This window comes from Alligator mississippiensis, chromosome 3, assembly GCF_030867095.1.
Source record: "Alligator mississippiensis isolate rAllMis1 chromosome 3, rAllMis1, whole genome shotgun sequence".
Taxonomy (NCBI): Eukaryota; Metazoa; Chordata; order Crocodylia; family Alligatoridae; genus Alligator; species Alligator mississippiensis.
This window is the reverse complement of record NC_081826.1, coordinates 69,468,079-69,487,175: the sequence shown is the minus strand read 5'-3', so window position 1 is coordinate 69,487,175 and position 19,097 is coordinate 69,468,079. Positions and strand designations below refer to the sequence as shown.

Here is a 19,097-nt window from a genome sequence, read left to right as displayed (position 1 = left end):
AGACACGTGAGGCAGAGAAATACCAGAAGGGACAAAGTACTAGAAATAAAAAGGTAGTCATTTTAGTAAATACTTTTTTTAGTACTTAAAAACAAACACCCCACAAACCACAGCTGTAAGAGCCCTGTTGATAGCATAGGTGAAGTTTCCACCCTTTGCCCTAGAATAAGAATGTCAAAGTTATGGCCTGCAGAGCTCCATCATCTGGCCTGCAGTGCTGTCTTTGGGTCTCAGATCATACTGCATGCAGCACGTGTTTGTTCCAGTCCTATGTGTGCAGTCCAGGTTAGGGGAGGAAGGAAGCAAAGACAAACCCAATGTTTCACTGATAACTAGGGACACCTTCCTGTGGGTAACTTTCAGAAAGTTTTCCTATTGGTTTCATTGCAATATGACAACTACTTACCATATTTGAAAACGATACACTTCTCTGAAGCGTTTTTGTTTCTTTAGAAAACATCTTCAAAGTTGAATCTAAAGAAAACATAAAACACCAATTGGAGAACTCAAAACAGAACTGTTTTGCAACATACTATACTCATTTTTGCTGTGGACTAAATATTTGAATGTTTACTTATGGACCACAGACGAAGGATGGATAAACCAGTGGAAAAAAATGACAAGAGTTCAAGAAACAAAGGCTACTGTTAGTAAAACCTATTTGTGACACACTCAATTTCTCTCCGAATTTACCTCTGAAATTATTTTTGGTGTCATTAGGAGAATAACACCGGCAAATTGGGATGCTTAACTGAAGTAGTTCTGGCATTTGTTAATTTCACATGATTGTTTTGCAGAATTAGTAACAATGAGAAGTTGAAGAGCCCTGTAACTCAATCCAGCAGACACCCTTTGATTTTAGTTTATTTTGCACTGCTCCCATCAATCATAGTTCCAATACTTCTTCCTTCAATTTTTTTTAATTTCATTTTTTAATTCTACACTCTAAATTTTACACTGATCTGAAATACATGACTGGCAGCACTCCACTCTGCATCAATGGTAGGCTTAAGTTCCACAAGACACTGAACCTAATAAAGGACCTTTGCAACACTGGAAAGCAGAAGTTACTGACTTTCCAGTGAGACTCAGCACCTGAAAGTTCTCTTCAGTGAGTAATAGTTATTTTTTTTTTTTTTACTTTTTCATTTCATTTTTAAATAAGTGGCATTTTAGTGTGTTAAATATGGGGAATATACAGAATAGATGTTTTAACATGCCATCCTGTCATTAATATTGATGCAGTTCATTCAAAGAACGGACCATAGCAAATTCAGCCAGATAAAAAGCCTTTGTACTAAACAAGAATACTGAGCTATTTAAGACAGTTCACACATTCTATCTACTGTCTCCTTTTCTTTTGTAAGATATTACAATGAAACCTAAAATGAGCATTTTTGCACTGAAACTCCAAGCTTCTCTGCCAGTTATGCAGTACAGCTGCATTCATTCTGCACTGAGCCTGGGTTAACCGACTCCTCTAAGGAGCCCAGGTGCAGCACTATGCCAAGATGACATTGCTTTCAGTTTCAGGGCATGCTCAGATATCTGTGCACAAAGCTGCTTTTCCCTGGGTAGGCACATTCCAGATTGCTTGCAAAGTGCTCAGTGTGGGATTTTAACAAATTACTGTGCTGCCTTAACTCCATTCTCATTGAAGTTCAACTCAATCCACTTCTCACTCTATTGGGTGCGTAAGGTAAAGAGGGCTGTTGTCACCAACTAATCCTATCTATCTCAGGCCAAGTGCCTTTAATTTGCTCAGGTTAAGAGCCTGTAAGATTTCAACTGATACACCAGCTTCTTGCTAAGACAAGGTTTAGCTGTTACTTATTGTGCAGTTCATTTGGGCACTATTCACTGACAAGCAGTTTGGTAAGAACTTCTGTTTCCATGATAATGTTTTCTATGGGATGAAGCAGTTACCTTACACCCAACCCTCAAACCTAGTAGACTGGGAGACTAGTTTTAGTCTGGCTTCTAATCAGCAACCTATTTCTAATAGAGACATCAAATCAAACAAAGAATTTACTCCCTCCCCTCCAAACAGTTCTTTAAATCATGGGGGCTGCCCACAAGTCTCTATGACAAGATGCCAGTCTCAGAATTCACTGACAATAAGTTAGGCCAGTACTAAGTACTTTGGAAAACCCCACCTTAAAAGGGCTGGCTAGTAAGATTGATGGTTCATACAAAGTTATCAGGACAAGACATTACATAAAACAGTGCAAGGTTTGAAAAAAACTCACGATACAAGAGACCCATACTATAACACTCACCTTGAGATGTAGTAAATACTGAAGACCCATTGAAAGAGACTGCTATTCCAGTAATTGCCCTGTTCAAAACATAAAAGGTTGCATGTGACTTCACACAGGTTTAAATACCAACAACCAGACTTTATAACAACTTTGTCACAGCTGGAACCTCACAAGAGTTAAATTAGATGTAGATTAAGAAAACTGTTACAATATGCATGACAACCCTACAGATAAAATACGTTGGCAAAGAAGTGAAAATAGCAGTGTGAGAGATGCCCCCTCTGTTTGTTCTGTCAGTAAACTTCAACCCTCATCAAAAAAGGGGCTGAATAAGTACACTGGAGAACACAGTCACCCCATTTGGGCTAGATACTAAAAGGCAGGGCTGCCCAACTTCTGAGTGGTCAGGGACTACATTCCCCCTTCCAGGCTGCACTTCAAGCCACGCAGGCAAACCCGCTGTTGTGCTGCAGTGAGCACAATCCAGTGCTGGTGTCCCTACACCATTCAAGACCCCCCACAGCTGTGCCACCTCACCCCCAGTGCACTGCATCAATACCTTGCACTTCACAAGTCCCTGGGATCCCCTTGAGTCCCCTGATCAAGAGCTTCCTCAGCTACACCCAGGGATGGGGTCAGGAAGTACAGGCTACAGGCAGAAGGGGTAGCCTAGGGACTTATAGCAGCAGCTGAGGAGCAATGAGGGGAGCAGTGGCCAGACCACGAACCTGGGGGCTAAAGATTATCCCTTGAGGGCCACATAGCCCTGGGACAGTTCTGCTATAACACAACTTGCACATCTACAGATTAGATGCTACTACTTAACTTTGAGGCTACCCAAGACCACAACATCCTGATCAAGGAACCCTCTGAAAGTTAGTTAATGACAGCTAAGCACAGGTTGCGTCCAAAAAGCCCCTTGCTAGAGCTTAAGGGCTTCCCTAGAGTGCCTGGAAAGCTCTTGAACAGATATAACCATAAAGAACACAGGTTACCACAGGTGGGGCATACTCTATCCTCCCTGGATCTGTGCCATTTTGCATCCAAAAAAAATCAATCAGCCTCCTGTATCAACAGAGAGGGGGATGGAGGGTGTCTCTGCATCCTAGTGGTTAGGGCACTCACTTAGAACAGGGTTCTGGTCTCTGCTGAGGGATATTTGTTTTAATGGCTATTGAATGCAAAATGAGTCCTGGGAGCAGGGTTTACAATGAAAGATTCTCCCCTGCAGCCATTTTGAAATGCGGGATGTTGAACACACACGACACCACAGAATTTTAATTAGAGTGGCTGTCTGGGAGCCACTCTAATTAACCTCAGACAGCCACTCTAATTAACCTCCTGCCTACTCCCTGGAGCACATGTATAGACACCCTAGGTGCCTAGTGGACTTTCAGCCGGCACCCATGGAATTTAGGCAATTCCTGGGTTTCCCAAATACACCTACTGGAAGCATTCTTATTTTAATTAAGCTAAAGCCCATGACTGAATGAGGTTAAAACCACCATACCACAGCAGCTTCACAAGAACTTACTCTTTGTGAATTTTATGTTGCTCATCTAATTTTAATTTGGCAATACTGTTCCATGCAAGTGTTATGCTTTCTTCTGTCAAATCTTCAAAAGATTCTTCACCTGGAGAAACTAAATTACAAATAAAAATGCCATCACAAATAAGAAGTCAAATAAGGACAGACTCCAGCTAAGTAGATTTAGTGAAGGAGATTACTGAACCTTTAAGTACAAAGCATACTGATACAAAAGAGGTCATTTAACACACAAGATGTTAAGGACAATGAAAATGATTTTTTTTTTTCAAACAGATTACCCTCAGTATGTGTACATACATGTATATACACACCCCCATAGCTGGTGTTCTGCACATCTTTTAAAGCCTAAATAAAACAAGAGATTTGAGAGAGTGTGCATGAGAGCTCATACTGCTGCAGTTCAGCCTCCTCCACACCATTCTGGTGCTCAGCATCCCCACCCTAGGCACCAAAAATTGTTAGTTATGCCTCTGATTTCCTGCTAAAAAGTTAACAGATTATTGGTCTGGAGAGGCATACAAAAGAGATGCATGATTGTTTTATTTTTTCTGTTAGGATTGGCCACCACTTCGTTGAATCTGACTGCTATAAATAAAATTGTAGGTTTGTACCCATGCCCTCAGGAGGTTACTGGCATAATGATATTAAATAAGCTAACTGTATAACTCATTACAATACAGCTGAGCACTAAAAATCTCACTGTATGAGCTTTTCCCATCAAAAGCTGATAAAAACTGGCAACCATATAATATACTTTAGGAAAGTTTAAAAACTATACTAGTACCTTAAGTAATCTTTAAAAAAACCTGAAGAACAATAAATCAAATCTTACTCTAAACACTTGTTTTGACAAGAATTTTAAAAAGTTAAAATGCCATTTGGAAGCCATACTCTTAAGTTTGCAGACTTACAACACATTTTCTCCAAAGTAACACTAGATTTTACTCCTCAGTAAGCTTATTCTGCATTAAGAATGAACAGCTCTTTCAAGTTGGCCAGCCCAAGAACTGTCACTCCACCTGGTTCTGAGGTAGAAAGGGAATCAGTTTGCAAACGACTATCGTGGCATGAAACTGAGAATGGTAGCAGTGACAAGGTATTATATGCTATAGCAACTTGTGTAAAAAATGTACTTTCAACTTCCTTAGATACAGCTTTGCACCTCAGAATATGATTTCCTCTGATGTAAGCATGTCATGGATCTGCATCCTAGGACAGCAACCTTATCTTCATCCCTTTATTTGAAATTAAAAATAGCTAAGAGGACTGAAGAGGATGATATAACCACTGGTTTGAATACAATCCAGGATACTAGCAAAAAAAGTGTCTGACAGTTAACTGATATAGTCTAAAGTGCTAGAATATCAGTCCAGCTTCAAGTGGTTCTTGTGGTATGGACACTAGTCCATTATCTTAATTGGCACTCACTGGCAGTCCCAGGAAAATGGCCAACATTGTGTCAGGAACAGAGTGATCCTCTCATTCTAGAGATCTTTCTAGGACAGGATATAAAGCATATTAGCATGGAATTGGGTGAAAGCTTGCAGTGGGCATTGCCCATGCTGTAGATAGGTTAATCTGATTCCCATTGCTTTCAATACAGTACTTTCCAGATCACAGAAGTCATTTTTTTAGGACTTCAGTACCATACAGGAGAGAATCTGCATTTATTTTGCATATGTTCTCTCACTGTATGTTTAAAAGGCTTGCATGTACAGATGCCTCAACTGATGTTGTATGTTCATTTAAACCCTTGAAACAATCTTGAGACAAAATTGAAGGATTACCAGTACTCAGCAAGACCAATACCTGTATTCTCAACTGTGTAAGACAAAAATAGAGTTGTCAGGCAAATCTATTTTCTATAATGAGCTCTTTGGTCCTGTAGTTATTTTTATTTGGCTTACAGAGGGACATAGATGCCAACTTTGGGTTTTGCCAACGGGTAGTGTGTGTGTGTGTGTGTGTGTGTGGCCATGCATGCCCAGAAGAGGCAACACATTACCCCAGCTTGGCGTGCCTGACATGGCTTGTGGATGCCAAGCGCCTGCTAATTTTTTTTAGTGGGTGCTCAAACCCTGGAGCACCCACAAGTTGGCGCCTTTGTACAGGGAAACTAGTTGAGTGAGTTTTATAACATGAGATCTTGTCTACCAAGAACAAATGACACATAAAAAACGTTGCCTTCGCAAAAATAGGGCCAAGTCAATAGTATTGTCAGACTATATATAAGCAATAACTATGATTTTTTAAAATAAGTTTACCTGGAGAATCAGTTATGGAAACAGAGTGACTAGAAGTTCGAGACAAGCTTTTGAACTTTGGTATTATTCTGTGGGGATGAGGAACTGTAAACAATTGTTTTGGTGTCTGTCCAAACTCTAAGATTTGTGTCAGCAGAGCTACTTTCTCATTTGGGTCCATAATGCTAAAAACAAAAAAGTATTATTATTAACAATACTTAAAAGGGGTTTTTTGATTGTTTGTTTTAAATGTAGGCCTTTTGGCTAGAGGGCCTACAGTTAGAGATAACACTCACACTAACAACATATGAATTACTTCTTCTAAATCTGACTGGTTATTTGCATGATATAAACACCATTATAAGCTACAGCAACTGCAGATATACTTTCTAAAAATTGAGTAATCTTTATCCATAATGGAAGTAATTTAGACTTTGGAGATGCATTGAAATAGCTTAATCCTTCAATTCAAGCTATATTAAAACCATCAACCTACTAGTGGTTAGCAACAGTCTGTGAAACTAAAATGGAATGACTGCTTCACTTGCTGGAAGCACTTGTGTAGCAGTAACAAATAATCCAATATTTAGCAATCAATTTAGCAAGCATTTAATTACCTGTTCAAATCAACTCCTCCTTCATAGGTTAATGGATGAAACACTAGAAAAAGTAAAGAAAGAAGTTTGTACAATGTAGATAAACATACCTAATGTAAAACTGTGTGCATATTTTTTTAATTATGGTTACATATCTCTGCAAGCTCATAGTTAAATACAACTTAATTTATTCAAGCCATCTGTGTTGGGCAATGGAAGAAAAGTTCCAGATGTTTTTTCTGATCCTATGCTTTTTACTTGCTCAGTTTTCTACACTTTCCCAACAGACCCAAAGTAGTAGGAAGCATACTGATCAGAAATAGATATGCAACAATTATCTTTCAGCTGAATCCATCATTGAAAGTAGGCAATCGTTTCACTGTAAGGAGGTGACTACTTTTGTCAACTACAATTTAAAAAAAAAAAGGAAGGTGATCTAATGATTCAGGGTCAATTCATTCAGTACTATGAACATGAATGATTTTTCCCTCACTAGAACTAAACTGAGCTGAAGAGTCTGGAAGAGATGTCAGAACTTGGTCTCTTGCTTCCCTTGTAAATAAACCAAAGGTTCACCACCTTTGGCCAGATCCAGACATGCAGGCACATACAGCTTATGGCACTACAAACCTCTGCGGTGCCACAAACCACACGTGTTGCACGTTAAACTGTTTGCCTTGTTAACTAGCAGCACTGGGACAAAGTATGTTACCTGGATTTCCCAACAGCAAAAAACTAGAAAAAAAAGCAGCACTGAGTATTGTATGCCGGGACAAACACAGAGACAGAGGAGCAGCCAGCCCAGAACTGCTGGCTTCCCCATCTCTGTGCATGCAAAGCCCCAGTTGCTCCCTGGCTGGCTGGGGCACAGTGTGCCTTGAGATGGGGGAAGCAGGCAACCCTGGCTGGCTGGGATGCAGAGTGCTTCGAGACAGGGGAGCAGGCAGCTCCTTAGGCAGGCTGCTCCCCATCTCCACATGCCTCAGCACAGAGGGCTCCACTGCAGAGCTGAGGCACACAGAGCCCTCGTCTTAAGGCACCCTGTGCCCCAGCCAGCTGTGGAGAGGAGCAAGTTGCAGGGTGCCTCAAGACAGGGCACTGCAAAGTGCAGAGATGGGGATGTGAGCAGCTCCACGTGCTGCTCCCCGGCTGGCTGGGACACAGGGTGCCTCAGCATGGGGACTGCCTGCTGGCTAGCCCTACACTGAGGCACCCTGTGCCCCAGGCAGCCCCTCCTGCAGAGCAGCAGAACAATGCACCCTGCTGCAAGCTACACAAGCTGGGGCATGTGCTGCAGCACAAAGTAGCAGCACAAATTTGTGTTGCTACAAACATGTGTCCCTGCTTGTTGGTGGATGGGACTAGAAGGCATCCCTTGGAACAATGCCAGCTCTTAGTATAGTCAAAATGATTTAAAACTATGTATTTCTATTTAAAAACCTCTGGATCTATCATCTTGTGATTAATGTTTACACACCTAACGGTGCTAGCACTCATGGCATCCTTGCAAGGATCTCAAGGAGCCCCAGCTGAGAATCACTGAGTGAAACACTGGAAATGATGCATATCAAACAAACAAACAAACAAACAAACAAACAAACAAACAAACAACTTAGCATGAAGAATTTTAGCAAACCATGCGCATCACGTGGCCATCTCTTCCTTAAATTAAAGCTACGTAAAACTTAAAATAGGGACATGAGGAGGTGTGCAGAGAAGCTACTTAGGACAGATAAAGGTATTGACTTGGTAAAAAAAAAGGTGTATTTCCTCATTAGAATACAATGAACATATTAAAGCAGCCAAGGACTCTATTATTTATTTGTCTACTACCCTTCTTGGAATTTCTCTAATTGCAGAGCCCTGAAAACTGTTTTTAATCTTTTGCTGAGCCTGATTTTCCCTCATATCTGAAGAATGCCTTGTATTTGAAAGCTTAATTCCACCCATGCAGTTGGGATAATAACTACCACAAACAGGAAGCCTAGCCTCTCACATTTTTCCTGAACATCATGGCTACCACATGACTTAAGCACTAATCAAAGCAACCAAGTATACTTAGCATCAGATTGTAGGACTACTCAACTGGCAATGTTTAAATTTCCCTTTAATATTTTCCTTCAGAGAACTACATCATGGAAAGAGACCAGTCAATGCTGCAACTATTTCCAATTACTTGGAACAAAAAACATCTCAACATATACAGCATCAATTATCTGGCCTAATTATAGCCAGATGAGAGTAAGACAACTTACTAAATAAGACTGCAAACAAACAATCTGATACTATACAGTAGTCCAAGAAGTCCAGCAACTTACTTAACCTTTCCCTTTTCTCCGATTCCCTAGAAACCTCCTGGTTTTCTTCTCAGAAGCCAGCGTTAACAAAGCTAATTTTCATGCAGCAGTTTCTGGACAGAAATGGGAACACACTGTCTGTGGGCCAAGTTACAGACTCCCACAGCCCTTTTTAACTGCATGAGATTATATCAGCACCACATTGCTACCAGGTGTCATATCACAAAGAAAAAATGTGTTTTCCCCTTAACTTATTCTATGTAGGTGCTGCACAACATTACCAGAAAGTAAGCAAGCTTCAGGAGTCACTGTTTCCAGTGAGAAGGAATGCTGCTTCCTCAAGAACTTTGAGAACAAAGTAAAGTAACATTTATGTTGCAAAGAATGATGGGGAATTGGGACCACTTTTCTATTTTTCTCTTTCATATTAAATGATTCTCTAAAAGGCAAAAACCCCCAAAACATTAAAGAATTATAAATTTACCATTGTGAGCTGCAATAGCTTCACTTCCTTTTTGCTTGCAGCCAAATATTAAGTCTATCCATTCATGAAGATGTTCTGACACATGCTGGCTTTCTAAAGCATCTTGGCTCTTCTGAAGAAAGTCATCAGGATCTAACAAATGGAAGTTTAATCAGTACAGAAGGCTACCTGCTTAACATAGATAAACCATTGTGGTCATCCCTGCTGCTCCTCCAGGGAAGCACACTGTAGATATACTATTAAAATTATCATCTGGCACCTTTCAACTATTTGCCAGCACGGGGGGGGGAATCATCAAGAACATGACTTCAAATTATGACCTTGAATCACAAAATAGTCACCTTAGATTACTCCTACATTATTTAGACTAGAACCTTGCCTACCTTAAATTATTCCTACATTTAAATAAGTTGTGTAACTGAAAATAAAACAGGAATATTTAGGATGGGGGTGTGAAAAAAAATGTAGAAGTCTGAGAACAAAGATAAGTTGTCTGCAGTAATGAGATGGTAAACCATCCAAAAATGTCATTACCTGATGCCCATGGAGGAAGTTCTACATCTTCAACCATCTTTCCTCCCTGTCTTTTGCCCAAATCCAGCTTCAAACCATTTACTAGAAAACTGGAATCATTTTCATAAAATTCTGGAATCAGCTGGAAGCAACAAGAGGGAGAAATGGAGATATATTTTATCATTTGAAATTAACTATATAAAAATATTTTAAAAGACTACTAAGGTATAAAGCGTATTATAAAACACTGCAAAGTTCAAACTTAGATTAAAATAAAGTTAAGCCTGGCAAGATTCATCTTAGACACTGAAGAAACTTTCAGTAAGCACATCAAGATAAGGTTTTCATGATCAAGTAAATCTATAAAAAAAATGTTATTTCATTTAAATCAGTTGTCCAAGATCAGACCTTAACTGTTACTGTTAAGAAAAACTGCATTGTCAATCCCGTCTCTACTGTCAAAGAAGCATAGTTTACCAGCACTAAGCATGTACCCGATACTTCAAATATCCAGTGACATTTAGCTGGAACAGGAGCTTGGCACAAACGCATTCCCTGGCAGACGTTACACTTAAGACACAGTTAACCAATTAAATCAGATCTTCAGTAGTAACTCAACTGCATGTTCATTCAATTAATGAAGTGATAAAACAGGGAATAATCTACAAATTCTTAAACGAAGTGGCTGGATCCCATTGGAATGTGTGGCCAATCAGCTGATCAGGACTTCCAGCCTCGGTAGCATGCTGGATCCCTTGACTCCACTGTGCTCCTGAGGTTGGGAGGGCTGATCAGCTGACTGGCTTACTACTGTACAAGGTGGCACAATTGGGATCTGATTCCCAAACTCACAATTGCACCTCATGCCACATATCTGTAGCATGGCAGGAAGTGCTATTGTTGAGATTGGGGATCATAACCCATTATTCCTTTAACTGAATGCCTGCCAGGGGCCATAGCTGCATGATTTTTACTGAAATATCCACATGACAGAACAACAATGATATTACTACTTAACAAGGAGAGAAGGAAAAGATCCAGGCCGCAGGAAGTGATGTGTGCCTAAGGAGAATATTAAAAGTCCTCCCCAATATCAAACACACACACAAGGCAGTTTTATCTCAGTATGGAAGCAGCTCAAAAATTAATTTTGGAAAAGAAAATTTTAAGCACAGAGAAATTAGTGAATGTGACTTGGGAAAGCTTCTGGCTACCTACTTCTTTGAAGTCTGTTGCACCATCCAAACAGTTTTTCCAGGTTTCTGCAATACTAGACACAATAGAATGAGATACTGATGAGTCAAATTAATTTCAAAGCTCTCTTACCTAAATTTATATTTTAGAGCAAGCTATTTCAGCAGTGAAAAAGTCTAATTTTAATACTAAATTTAAACAAACCTGTTGAACGTTCTATCAGCATGGTCAAACTTTCCATTTTGTAAACAAAGCATGTACTCTGGTGCTGGGGAGAGATGAACAAAAAAAATCAGATATATCCAAATTCTATTTTCAACGATATTTTGTGTGCAAAAGACTTGGTATGAAAGCCATCTTACCAACTCTGACAAGATAAAACAGAACATAACCTGGAGAGGAGTAGTGGCTGCCATACATAAATTTTGGCTCTGGCATTTCCCGATAACGTGTCTGCAACATTAGAAGAAAGATATACTGCTTAAAATAGAAATACAGATTTTTTTCCCCCACCTTCCTAGTACAAAACAAGCACACATGCTGTTTTTAAGATTTAATCCAGGATTAAATACTCTTTTCTCTTTAGTTAAAATGCAGTACATTGTTAGTGAACTGTATTCTTGTTAATACTGGTTCCTGCACTTTAGAATATGTAGAAAAGTTGTACGTAAGCAGTAGTAAATTGCAAACAATTACAGAACAGAGAGCCCAGGTTGGCAGTTTGCTTTTCTGCATGCTAAAGCACTTCCATACGTTTAGTGTTAAAGCTCCTTCAGATTTTGAAAAAAAATAAAGGTTATATTGTTTTTTCACCAATCATGATCATAGACCAAAAATTTGGCCAAGTTTCCAAGCAGGTGAAACAGCTTTTTATTCAAGTTCAAAGGAGCAAAACGAGCAATTATTCTGAAGGTGAAGCCTAAGTTTACAATACAGTTGCTGGCAACAAAAGGCGTCTCAGTCCTCTAAAACCAAAGCTGCTATATTCAAAATACTTTCTGCAACAAGGATACATTGCTATATTTATAAATCCATTATCTACTTCAGAGCATAATTAAATCTTGACTTTGGATGCAGGAAAATCCATTCTTAAGGGTGACACTGTTCTTGTGCTTGCTTCACATAATGCGGAACAACTTGTTTGTAGCCTTTATTTTTACTAGTGGAAATCTGAGAATTTCCCAGTAAAATCTTTTCAAGAGCTTCAGCCTACAGCTGCCCCCTCGCCCCTTCTCTCTGTACCTTTAGTGAACCTGGTCTGGGGAAGGCATGGGAATCAGTGGCTTCTCCAGTTGTCCCAATCCCTGGGCGAGAAGCAGAGTGGCATACAAGACTCCCCATACCTTTTCTAAAACGGGGTGTAGGGAATCAGTGGGAAGCAGCCAAAAACTTCATTTAGAGCCTTTTCTACTTTAAAGCCTCTCTCATTTCTAACAATAAAGGTATTATTGATATGGCAAAATTTTCCCTGTCCAATGCATCTTAGAGCACTAAGGAAGTTAAAGAGTTTGAAAACATACAGATAACACCTCTTGTTGCTCCGTGCCCCCGGGAGGGCTACAGGCTGGGGGGCTGTGTCAGGCTCTTCCCAGGAATGCATATCCACAAATCTGCGCATGGGATGACAGACTGCCACTGCAGGCTGGGGCTGGCAGCAGCACCAGGCTGCTTCTTCCTAGTGCTCAGGGAGGGCGCACCGAGCGCCAGGAACAGCCCCATACCACCACCGGCCGCAGCCTGCAGCAGCAGACTGCTGTCATCCCACACCACATCCAGGGGGCAAGCACCCCCGGGAAGAGCCCAAGTCCCCCCAGCCCTCCCAGGGGGCACAGAGCAGCAAGAGGCATGCCCCCCCATCAAAAATCGGCCAAATCCAAATTGGAATACTTGCTGCTTTGCAATGGCTAATGTATATATGTTAAGTTGCTCCAAAAAAGAAAATCGCTGGTTAAAGTGGTATTTTCATATACTTTGCAGCTAAATACAAGGGAATATTTCACAGAAATTATGCCACAGTATACTAGATTAAGGTAAAGTTTGTTTCTAGTAATATTTACAGTCCAATTACAGAAAATCACCCTAGAGTTAATACATCACACAAGCCTGTTCATTTCTGTACCGTGTTAAGTTTAATCTTCACACATTTGATTACATAAAGCTAGGAGCTTGGAGTTCTCTTATTACTGAGATGACCATCACAAATTGAAAGAAAACCCAAATGTCACATACCAGTAATCTTTCTAGCCTTTCCTTATTCAACGCACCAATTGGTTTACTAAGGTCCCGGAATGTTTCAGGCTTTGTCAAATCTGAAAGAGAAATGCAATTAAATTTTATAAAAAGCACTTTTTCATCCTGTCTACTTGCAGAAGAACAAAGGAGTCTCACAATAAATGGCTATTTGTGCTCTTCACATTAGTGTTTTGCTCGCTTACTGAAAAGCCTTACACAACAGAAAGCTTTGGAGTTGGGTTTTGCTAGTATGAGTTTCACAGTGCTGGGAATTAGGCAAACATCTCACTCTCCATATGACCTCAATAACATTAAGGCACAACTAACTGGCATATTTCTCCTCCGCTCCTTAAGCAACTTGACATTATTTTGTGTCATGACAACACTTTGAAAGGAGGTATGAGTGGTAGCTAGAAACACTATTAGATTCCCCTTCTTTCCTTCCATACAGCAGGCAAAGACATGTCAGGCCTATTAAGTGGCAGAGGCAGCCAGATTCTCAAGAGAGAAAACTGACAGCAACACAAGTTTGCTATGAGAGATTTACCCAAGAAACCAATAGTATTAAATTCTGTCATACAGTTTTATGCATTAGGCCTTTCTGAGCATTTCTGGAGAAATTAACCTCATATTTTGGCAACACCTGGATTTGGTAAGTTTTTTTTAATTAATTTTTTTAATTCATGCAAGACTAACAAGCCATTGCTATCAATTCACTGGAAACAAATTGTGGGGGAAAACAAAATAAACTTTATTAGGCATTTAACTGGTCTAGAATGTTGACACTTAGTACTTCTATTAAATATTACTTCATCTTATGGATGGGATAATCAATCCCAACATGCCTTGCATTAGAAAATATAAGAACCGTAAGAGTAAAAAAATATGCATACAGATCAGCATCCTGTTTGTCAACCTTCAATTTCTTGTTGATGTTGCTTGTGTGTTTTAAGTGATGTAAAAGCAGCAGTTCTTACATAAAGTGCAGCTTTTTTATTATTAAAAAAAAAAATACAAAGAAGAATATCTGCTTACCTAATTCTGAACTAGAATAATCTGCTACAATCCAAGGAAATACAGGATACTGAGATAGATCATTGCAGCTCCGATCAGCTAGATTGTTCAGATGAAGAAGATATTGGTAATTTGAAATATGCCCTCGCTGCCATTGTAACATGTAACTTTCAGCTGTGTGTTCTGCAATATGGTTTTCTATAAAAAAGAAAAATCACACAGTAAAACCTTTGTTTAGCCGGTTTCCATTTTAAGATACTTAACTAACTATGCTTGGATAAGTGATCTCCCAATCATTTATCCAAGCATAATAATTTAAAAGGGTCAGATTAAAACCTATGGCAACTATACACTTTAATTCCTATTATACTAGATCTTTCCAAAAAGAGCTAGTCAAGTGACTGTAAACATCTTATATTAGAAGAGAAGAAGCAATTCTAGATGGAATCCTGAATGAATGAATATATCAGTGGGACCATTACATGACCAGAGTGTAAAAGATGCACTCAGGGATAAGGTCATAGCAGAGAAACTAAAAGCATTCTTTGAACCACTTTTTACCACAGAAGATACTGAAGAAATTCCAATGCCAGAACACTCCTTCCTAGTAAATAGGACTGAAGAGTTGGACCACTCTGAAGTGAAGTGATGACAGAAGTTTTAGAATGAATTGATAAATTAAATGCTATAAGTCACCAGGACTGCATGGGAGTCACTCAAGGGTTCTCAAGGAACTCAAAGGTGAAGTTGTAGGAACTGTTAGCAATAGTATGTAAACTATCATTAAAAACAGTCTGTGCCCAAGAACTGTAAGGTTAGCAACATAACACTCATCTTCAAAAAGAGCTCCAAAGAGCACCAGTTAGCCCCACTTCTATCCCTGGCAAATTGGTAGGATCCAAAATAAAGAATAAAAATCAGTCGCATGGACAGAAGTGATCTGTGCTGGGAAAAAAAAAAGTCTTTGTTTTTGTAAAGGGATATCCTGCTTCACAAATCTGCTCAACTTTTTTTTTTTTTGAGGTTGTTAACAAGCATGTGGAAGAGGGGGATCCCATTATAAACTCATAGAAAACGAGGGTTGGAAGAGACCTCAGGAGGTCATCTAGTCCAACCTCCTGCTCAAACCAGGACCATCCCCACCTAATTCATCCCAGCCAAGGCTTTGTCTACCCAAGTCTTAAAAACCTCCAAGGATGGAGATTCTACAACCTCTTTCAGTAATCTGTTCCAGTGCTTTATTACGCTTCTAGTGAGAAAGTATTTCCTAATATCTAACTTAAACTTTGTTTACTTCAACTTGAGACCACTGGGCACCTATACACAAGCAGGGAGGCTGCTCCTATGTTCTGGAATTCCAGTGCATCAGAGCAGACTCTGTTAATCAATTGCTGAGCTCCAGCAGCTTCCCATGTCTTGTGCATCAGTGTCCCCATGCTTAAAAATGGCAGCAGGGGCACAAACTTCAGATGTGCTTTAATTAGAGCAGCTCTGGGAGCCTTTCTAAAGCACTACTCCCCCAACCCTGAAGCACCTGTGAAAGTGCCCACTGTCCCTTGTTCTGTCATCTACCACCACTGAGAACAGTCTAGCTCTATCCTATTTGTAGCCACCTATCAGGTAGTTGAAAGCTGCTATTAAATCCCCACACCCGCACTCCCAGTCTTCTTTCTTCCAGACTAAATAAGCCCAGTTCCCTCAGCCTGTGCCCCAGCCCCCTAATCATTCTGTCACCCTCTGATGGACTCTCTCCAACTTATCCAAATCCTTTCTGTAGTGGGGGACCCAGACCTGGACACAGTACTCCAGATGTGGCCTAACCAGTGCAGAATAGAGGGCAATAATCACTTCCCTTGATCTGCTGGCAACACTCAGACTAATGAAGTCCAGTATGCCATTAGCCTTCTTTGCAACAAGGGCATGCTGTTGGCTTGTATTCAGCTTACTTTCCACCGTAACCCTCAGGTCCTTTTCTGCAGAGCTGCAGCCCAGCCAGTCAGTCCTCAGCCTGGATCAGTGCATGGGATTTTTCAGTCCCAAGTGCAGGACTTCACCCTTGTCCATACTGAACTTCATGCAAATTTTTTGGTCCAATCCTCCAATTTGTTGCAGTTTCCGAATCCTAGCTCTACCTCCATCAAATCTACTATTCCCCACATCTTGGTGTCATCTGCAAATTTGCTGAGGGTACACTCCATCCCATCTTCCAGGTCAGTGATGAGGGTATTGAACAAACCGGGCACCAGGATCAATCCTTAGGGCACTCCACTCGATACCGGCTACCACCTAGACATTGAGCCATTGATTACTACCCCCTGAGCCTGACAATCCCACCAGTTTTCTATCCACCTTACAGTTTATCCATCTAACCCATACTTCTATAGTCTGCTTGCGACAATATTGTGGGAGACTATATCAAAAGCCTTTCTAAAAATCAAAGTATATCATACCCACTGCTCTCCCCACATCCATAGAGAATGCAATCAGGTTGGTCAGGGCCTTGGTGAATCCATGCTGATTGCTCCTAATCACCTTCTCCTCCACATGTTTAGAAATAGATTCCTTGAGGACCCACTCAATGATTTTTCCAGGGACTGAGGTGTGGCTGACCAGTCTGTAGTTTTCTGGATCCTCCCCCTTCCCTTTCTTAAAAAGGGGCACTACATTTGCCCTTTTCCAATTCTCCATGACCACTCCCAATCGCCATGAGTTTTTAAAGATAGGACAGCATTTCTGTAATCACATTGGCCAACTCCCTCAGTACCCCTGGGTGCATGTCTGGCCCCATAGACGTATTCTTTCACCACTGTCAGGTGCTCACCTCCTCCCCAAACTGCTGCCATGTGGTAGTCTGGGAGTTGACCTTGCCTGTGAAGACTGGGGTGAAAGAGAGAGGCATTGAGTACTTCAGCCTTTTCCACATCATGTTACTAGGTTGCCTCCCCCATCCAGTAAGGGACTTACACTTTCCCTAATCTTCCTCTTGTCAATGAGGAATTTGTAAAAACCTCTTACCTTTCATGTTCCTTGCTAACTGCAACTCCAATTATGCTTTGGCCTTCCTGATTTCATCCCTGCATGCCCGAGCAATACTTATATTCCTCCCTAAACTGTTTGTTCAAGTTTCCACTTCTTCTAAGCTTCCTTTTTGTGTTTTGGCTCACGGAAGTGTCCCCTGTTAAGCCAAGCTGGTCTTCTGCCATACTAGCTAAGCCTTCCTATCTACCAGATTCCCTGCATCTGCTGTCTTTGTCCTTTCTTTCCTCAGAATCCTAAACTCGAATCATCTCATGGTCACTGCTGCCCAAGCTGCCATCCACTTTTATGTTCCCCACCAATTCTTCCCTGTTTGTGAGCAGTAGGTCAAGAACAGCATGGCCCCCAGCTGGCCTCTCCAAAACTTGCTAACCCCACCTGCTCCAAAAACTTCCTGGATTGCCTGTGCATTGCTGTATTGCCCTCCCAGCAGATGTCAGGTTGACTGAAGTCCCCCATGAAAACCAGGGCCTGTGATCTAGAAGCTCCCACTAGCTGTTTAAAGAAATCCTCGTCCACCACATCCTCCTGGTCTGGTGGTCTATCGGATACCCACCACGACATCATCCTTGCTGCTCTTCCCTCTGACCCTAACCCAGAGACTTTCAACAGGCCTATCTCCAGTTTCATACTGAGGCTCTGACCAATTATACAGCTTTTACATAAAGCACAACTCTTCCTCCTCTTCTCCCCTGCCTGTCCTTTCTGAACAGTTTATACCTACCCATGACAGTGCTCCAGTCATACAAGCTATTCCACCCATCACATCATAGTTCCATGACTGTGTGAGGACTTGCAGTTCTTCCAGCTTGTTCCCCAGGTTCCGTGCATTCGAGTACAGACATTGAAGTTAACTAGCCAATTGCCCTACTTTCTCAGGAAGAATGAAAAGGCCTCCACTGTTGACCCCTCCTGCTTGTGCTTCCTCCAGGTCACCTACTTCCTCGCTTACTTCAGGACTTTGGTCTCCATCCCCTGGCGAATGTAGTTTAAAGCCCTCATTAGGTTCTATTATATTGATATAATATATTTGGATTTTCAAAAAGCTGTCAATATGGTCCCTCACCACAGACGTTTAAAAAAATTGCATTGCCACAGGACTGAAGGGAAGCTTCTTTGGTGGACTGAGAGCTGGTTAAAAGGCAGGAATTAAAGTGTAGGGCTAAATGGTTACTTTACAGAATGAGAGCGGTTAAAAGTGAGGCAACTAAAGGGATCTGTGCTGAGCTCAATTTTATTAAACATTTTCATCAGTGACCTGGAAATGCGGATGCAGAGCGAAATCCCCAAGTTTGCAGATGATACCAGATTATTCCAGGTAATCAAATCCCAAGGTGATGTAAAGGAGCTGCAGAAAGATTTCACCAAGTTAAGAGTGAGCAAACATGGTGAAAGGACTTCAGTTATGACAAGTTCAAGGTAATGGATATGGGGAAAAATAACTTGAACTATATGTACACAATGCTCAGTTCTGAAATAGCTGTTACAACTCAGGAAAGACCTCGGCGTTATTGTTTTTAGAGAACTACCTACATCAACTAAACATGCAGGGGTGACCAAAAAAGCCAGCAAGTTGATGGATATCATCAAGAAGTCAACTGAAAACAAAATGGAGAATACCATTATACCATTATACAAATGGTGTGCCCATATCTTGAATACCACATGCAGTTCTGGT

General features: G+C 40.8%; 1 protein-coding gene across 5 annotated transcripts in view; it reads right to left on the bottom strand.

The window, feature by feature from the left end:
* NSMAF (neutral sphingomyelinase activation associated factor) overlaps nucleotides 1-19,097 on the bottom strand; it is a 53,885-nt gene that overhangs the window by 10,185 nt on the left and 24,603 nt on the right. For all 5 annotated transcript variants that reach the window (XM_006269534.4, XM_059724062.1, XM_059724060.1 and 2 more), the window contains 12 exons: nucleotides 14,405-14,581; nucleotides 13,367-13,446; nucleotides 11,500-11,590; nucleotides 11,342-11,405; nucleotides 11,162-11,213; nucleotides 9,965-10,085; nucleotides 9,431-9,562; nucleotides 6,671-6,713; nucleotides 6,075-6,238; nucleotides 3,796-3,904; nucleotides 2,280-2,338; nucleotides 407-474 (listed from right to left, as the gene is read on the bottom strand). In XM_006269534.4, coding sequence (XP_006269596.1) covers nucleotides 407-474; nucleotides 2,280-2,338; nucleotides 3,796-3,904; nucleotides 6,075-6,238; nucleotides 6,671-6,713; nucleotides 9,431-9,562; nucleotides 9,965-10,085; nucleotides 11,162-11,213; nucleotides 11,342-11,405; nucleotides 11,500-11,590; nucleotides 13,367-13,446; nucleotides 14,405-14,581 — 1,160 coding nt within the window. The remainder of the gene's footprint in view (nucleotides 1-406; nucleotides 475-2,279; nucleotides 2,339-3,795; nucleotides 3,905-6,074; nucleotides 6,239-6,670; nucleotides 6,714-9,430; nucleotides 9,563-9,964; nucleotides 10,086-11,161; nucleotides 11,214-11,341; nucleotides 11,406-11,499; nucleotides 11,591-13,366; nucleotides 13,447-14,404; nucleotides 14,582-19,097) is intronic.